Source organism: Tupaia chinensis, unplaced genomic scaffold, assembly GCF_000334495.1.
Source record: "Tupaia chinensis unplaced genomic scaffold, TupChi_1.0 Scaffold000093_1, whole genome shotgun sequence".
NCBI lineage: Eukaryota > Metazoa > Chordata > Mammalia > Scandentia > Tupaiidae > Tupaia > Tupaia belangeri.
The window spans coordinates 12,304,898-12,310,292 of NW_006159555.1; the positions used below are offsets into that span (position 1 = coordinate 12,304,898).

Consider the following 5,395-nt stretch of genomic DNA (forward strand, 5'->3'; position numbering starts at 1 on the left):
GTTCAGTGCCTGTGTCACTGCTTTGGCCACCTAAGTTGGGAAAGGAGACAGAGTTGCCAAAGTGGAGATAATGTGAGAGATTTCCTCCTCCACTCACGAGACATGGGTGGTAACAAGCTTTATTGCCTCTGAAAGTGGAGGAGGAAAGCAGGTGTTGCAGCTGAGCAGGCTAAGGGTAGGATATCAACAGTGATCAAACTTCTCCAAACTTGGTGTTCAGCTAGGCCCATGCCTTGGTCCAGTTGAGACACTTCTGCCAAGGCTAATTAAGAGGGGTGGATCCAGAGAGGAGCTCTGGTGAGCAGACCTGAGAAGATGCCCCTCTGTCAGTGAGGATGGGCCTCACGAAAGAACCTGGGAGAGGGAAGGAGCGGCCCCTTCCCATTGCCTGACCTGGGCAAGCCGCTGCTGGCTCTCGGGGTCCCCTGGATGGCCAGCTGCCTTTTTCGCCTCTTCAATGAGGCTGCTCGCCTTGTCCAGCACATCACTGGCTGTGTCAAGCACAATGGCCTGCACTGCAGGGTCTGACGTCAAGGCAGCTACGCCCCTAGCAGCCTGGGCCAGTGACCGTAGCCCACCTGCCACATCTCGAGCTGCAATGCCTGAGGAGACAAGCAAGAAGAGCAGGGGAAGGGAGAGGCACCTTTATCACTAGGCCCTGCTCCTAGAAGTTTCCTCTGTCCACCATGCCTCACCCAGCTCCCGTTTCCCCACCTCCCTCACCAGGTGCCCCACTGCTGGCCCTCTGCCCACATACCTGCATAATTTTCATTACCCTGGGCCACCTCCCCTAGTAGCTGGGCAATGGCAGAGCTCACTGCTTTGGTGCTGTTGCCCAGGTCCTGGGCACACTTCTCCATCTGAGGGTGAAGGGGAAGATGGGCTCAGAAGGAGCAAGTGAGCAGAGGGAACCTGACAGGGTACCTGGGACAGCTGGTGCTTAAATAAAGGTTCTGTGCTCTGAGGCACAGCTGAGAAGGGAGACTTGAGTAAGGATATGAGTAAGAATGAGATCCTCAGAATACTCACGGTCTCCCCAGGTAAGGGTTTAAGCTTGCCGTCTCGAGCCGCTGCCTTCACTTCCTGCAGGTCTCTCTCTAGATTCTGCACCACACTCAGTGCGGAATCCATCTCTAAAGGCCCACATGCTTCCTGAGCCTATGAAGAAAAGAGGGTATAGGAGGTACTGCCGCCTCACCGACACCTCGGATCACACCTCATCCCTGTTGGAGCCTGCGGATTCCCTACTACCCATCCAAAGTCAGAATCGTTTTCTTACCTTCTGGGCTGCAGTACGGAGCTCGGCCAGGGCAGTGCCCAGGTTCTTAGCACACTGACTCAGCTGCATGGCTGAAGCCTGGTCCTGAATTGTGGGTACCGAGGCCTTTGCAGCTGCCACCATCTTCCCACCTGGCTGTTGGGACAGGCAGACAGGTGAAGTGTGCCAACCTCCCTCTGGGCTTGAGCCAGGGAACGGTGGTCAGTATGTGGTGAATACTGGGGTGTGGTGCTGGCAGTGATTCAGGCTGTGGGAGGTGGAGGGCTTTTAGGGAGTTGGAAGGGGAGCTCTGAGAGGTGGGGATAGGTGCCTTGCCTGTAGGAAGCTCTGGCTGGCAGCAATGAGGGCGAGCTGAGCACTGGGACTATCGGGCTGAGCTTGGCTCCCTCGAACGCCCTGCACCAGCAGAGGGATCTGCTCCGCTACAGCCTGTAGGTGAAAATCTCATGACAGCTCCTTCCTCGCACGCTGGGCAGTTTTCCTCCTTCCACCACCCACACTTCCTGGAGTCTCACCTTGCAGCTCTGTACCAGCAGTGGCTGGGGGCCAGCAGAGGCCTTGGGGGCAGAGGCTGCATGTTGGGCTGCAGCGATGGTCTGTGTGGCCGAAGCTGCAGCCTGCTTGGCTGCGTGCTGTGGGGACAGAGGAGTCAGGACAAACCCTCAGTGCTATCGTGCCCAGCCCCCAGCTAACTCTGCCCGTGCTATCCCCCAAGGACATCCTCCTTGATCCTGCACGTCCCTTCAGTTCATTCCTCCCACAGCACACTCCCACTTCCTCTGGCCCCTGGTGTCTCTCAGCTTCACCTCCAGGCGCTGCACCAGCTTTTTCTTGATGGCGTTCTGTGCAGCGGCGTTGGTTGCCATGCGCAGCCCCTCAGCTGCCTCCCGCAGCCGTTGCTGCTGTTCCTCACTGTCGGGATGGGCGGCTGCTCCCTGAGAGAGGGGGAAATGCTCATCACTCAGCTTCCTTATGGATCCTAAGTGCTCCTCTAAGCCCTCGAGAGTCCGTTTAACATTCACTTATTTTCCTGAAGTCATTTCTAACTATACCCACTGAAAAGCAATCACTGTGGAGAGGATCTGCCTCAGACAGCAAATGGGGAGCCTCAGAGGTGCCGAGGATTTCTTCTAGGATGTCCCTCTTTGTTTCCTGCCCCATCCCCTAGAAAATACTGAGTGAGCAGGAGTGAGGAGGGCTCCCTGGGGAAAGGACTCAGTTTAGAGCAGGAATCTCAGGTGTACCAAAGCTGGGGCCTGCTTGCTCCTACAAAATGAGGAGCCCCAGAACCTAGGAGCGGAGGGAACCTTCTGCACTTCCTTGTGAATGTCCTCTGCGCCTTGTGTCTGTGCCTACTGCCGGCTCTTTTCTGTACTGTTAACAACATAGGCCCTGGTGCGCTCTCACAGGAAAGACCAGGAAGGAGAGGAATCTCAGGCAGGTGGAAGCAGCAAAGCAGAAAAAAGCACGAATGGCAGACCTCAGACTAGAGGAAGGACAAAAAGAGTATGTCTGCCTGCCACTGTCATAGAGTATTCTCGGTCAGAATGGCTAGAAGCACTGGGCACGGCACATCTGCAGCCTTGGGCTCATTTATGTTCCAAATACCCACAAACTTGTTGTCATGTTTTCTGTGTGGGGTCTCTCCCATCAGAGGTGGCATCTGCCTGTCTCTAATTGTCTGTTAGGGCCCAGGCTGGGGATGGCATAACTAGTTTTGTACCTTGGCAGCCTCCACCATCTTGGCTGTGGCATCAGCCAGGATCTTGGCGGCGCTTAAGAGCTTGCGTGAGTTTTCCAGATCACTTTCCCCTTCAGCATCGGCCTTGATGGCATTGACCAGGTCAGAGGTGGCTTGGGCCAGAATGCGGGCCTGTCGCACCATCTCCCCTGAGAGCATAGGGCACAATCAGTGAGGAAGTCAGAGACACCAAGAGGGTGCTGGGTGGGGGCAAGGGGCGAGAGACAATAAAGAGACTAGCAAAAGATTCTGAGTGATTTCTCCAGGGTCTTCTTTTCTGGGTTTAGGATCTGAGAGAAGAGATTTCCTGGTGGGTTCTTATAAGAGGGAGGAGTCTCTAAAGCGGATTTCCAGCAAATTGTCTTAAGAAGATCTGTAAAGGCCCTTGGGGTGAAGAGTGACAAAGGGAAGGCTATTTCTTCATCATGCCACTTTCCATATATTTAATTTTTTTTTTTTTTTTTTTTTTTTTTTAGGTTTTTGTCATTGGGCATGTGTACTTGCCAGAGAGTCACAAAGAGAGGGAAAGTGAGAAATCATCCCCTGGAGGAGAGAGTCACTCCACAATCCCTTCTCCATTCCCCTCTTGGGAATTTGGACATGTATGTACATGTGCCTGGTGTGATTTTCAAGCTGTTGTGTCCAGGACTTGAACCATGGTCAGCTATGTGGGACATGTGCCTTGATCACCATGCTACCTATGGCCCCAACTTTGGTGTATTCTTTAAGCCTTCAAGGATGGAAGTGCAGGACTTATATTCCTGCTCCACAGATGGGGAAGTAGAGGTTTCTGAGATTAACAATGGAGCCTATGGCTATGTGGGGCCACACTGTGCAGACACCTTGGGGTGAGGTGACTAGGTCTGCAAGGCAATGCCCAGTGGGCTCCCCGAGGCTGTCTTCGTCAAGGAGGTGTCCTTACCAGCATCCCCCATGGAGCTGAAGATGTTCTCGGTGACGGTGAGGATAGTGTCAGTGGCCTGGTCGTAACGGCCAGCGGGCACAGCCCCTGTGGCGTGGGCCTTCACGTGTTGCAGCAGCTCATTCAGGGCCTGGGTGACAGCTGTGGCTGCTGCACCTACACCTCTCAACAGCTGCCCATCGTCTGTGGCTGCCTGGGAAGCGGACACGCAGCCCTCTACTGCTTTGGCCACCAGTCGTCCGGCCTCCACGAGTTGCTCTTGGCAGACAGGTGAGCTGATTGTAGGTGCCACCACCTGTGGACAAACTGAGCATCAGAAATGCAGGCAAGGGAAAGGAGTCATGAGGGGGAGTGTTTGTGGTGTTCCCCGTCAATGGCGTGGGACACGAGGCTGTATGAGAGGCCGTGTGTGGCACTATCACACCAGGCACAGGCTAGAGCAATCTCCAGGGCTCACCTTGGTGCAGGCTACCAGCTGGGAGGTGGACAAGGCACACTGTGTTGCTGCGGCAATAACTTGGGTCTGAAGCCCTGAGTCCTCTGTCCGCTGGGCCACACTCTTGGCCTTGAGGACCAGGGCAGCTGCGGCACTTGCCACTGCCTTGGCTAGCTGCATTAGCGTGTCCTGTGAGAAAATGGCAGTCAGTACAACCGGAGATCAGCCTTGGGATTCAGAGAGGTCTCTGAGGCAGAAGCTGCTTCATTATTCCCACTGGCTCCAATCAGAGGACAGTGTATGCAAAAGCGACCAGAACCTACCCCAACCCCCTCCCCCGCTTTGAGTGCCCAGCAGGACAGAGCCCCCATTGAGGAACAAACCCACACCAAGAGAAAGAACCTCCACCAAAGGGAGAAATGCGTGAGGCGGATACACTCGGACGGTGATGGGGAGGGAGGGGTGGTGCTGTGTCAAAGGGATGGGGAAAGGAGGTACCTTGAGGATCCCTCCCACCCTCAGCTTATTTTCTCCATTTCTTCTCAATCTTGGTTTGTAAGTTGTCATCCTGGAGTCCTGAGAACAAGCCTGTACTACCTGACCCCATTTCTCAAACCCTGCCTGAACCAGGCCTCCCCATCTCCCATCATGTTCTGCTCCCCAGGAGGCTGGGGGAGAGGTACAGAAGCGAGTGTATGCGGCTCAGAGAGAATAAAGCTGGGAAGGCCCAGGCCAGAGGCCGTTACCGTGGGGGAATCAGGGGCAGATCGAACCCTAGCCCCTCTGGGTGCACACATCTGCATGGGAAATTCAGGATGAAAAGTCAGCTGAGGAAACTGGTATGGGGCACGGAAGGGGGAGAGCTAGAGGAACACTGTCCTGGAGGTGGCAGGGCCTAAAGGACAGGGAGTGGCTTTAAGATACCCTCAAGTTGAGGCAAAGGCTATGGATGGGGAAAACAGAGAGGTAAGACACTTGTGGGACACAGATAAGGTTTTTTATCTGTTGACAAGGATG

General features: G+C 54.8%; 1 protein-coding gene across 1 annotated transcript in view; it reads right to left on the minus strand.

Annotated features, from left to right (window-relative positions):
• Positions 1 to 5,395, minus strand: part of TLN1 (talin 1) — a 37,028-nt gene that overhangs the window by 16,911 nt on the left and 14,722 nt on the right. The window contains exons 18-28 of the mRNA XM_006143169.3: positions 4,400 to 4,567; positions 3,943 to 4,237; positions 3,003 to 3,169; positions 2,086 to 2,214; positions 1,795 to 1,911; positions 1,595 to 1,708; positions 1,280 to 1,414; positions 1,030 to 1,158; positions 758 to 860; positions 394 to 602; positions 1 to 30 (exon numbers count right to left, since the gene is read on the minus strand). Of these exons, the coding sequence (XP_006143231.1) occupies positions 1 to 30; positions 394 to 602; positions 758 to 860; positions 1,030 to 1,158; positions 1,280 to 1,414; positions 1,595 to 1,708; positions 1,795 to 1,911; positions 2,086 to 2,214; positions 3,003 to 3,169; positions 3,943 to 4,237; positions 4,400 to 4,567 (1,596 nt within the window). The remainder of the gene's footprint in view (positions 31 to 393; positions 603 to 757; positions 861 to 1,029; positions 1,159 to 1,279; positions 1,415 to 1,594; positions 1,709 to 1,794; positions 1,912 to 2,085; positions 2,215 to 3,002; positions 3,170 to 3,942; positions 4,238 to 4,399; positions 4,568 to 5,395) is intronic.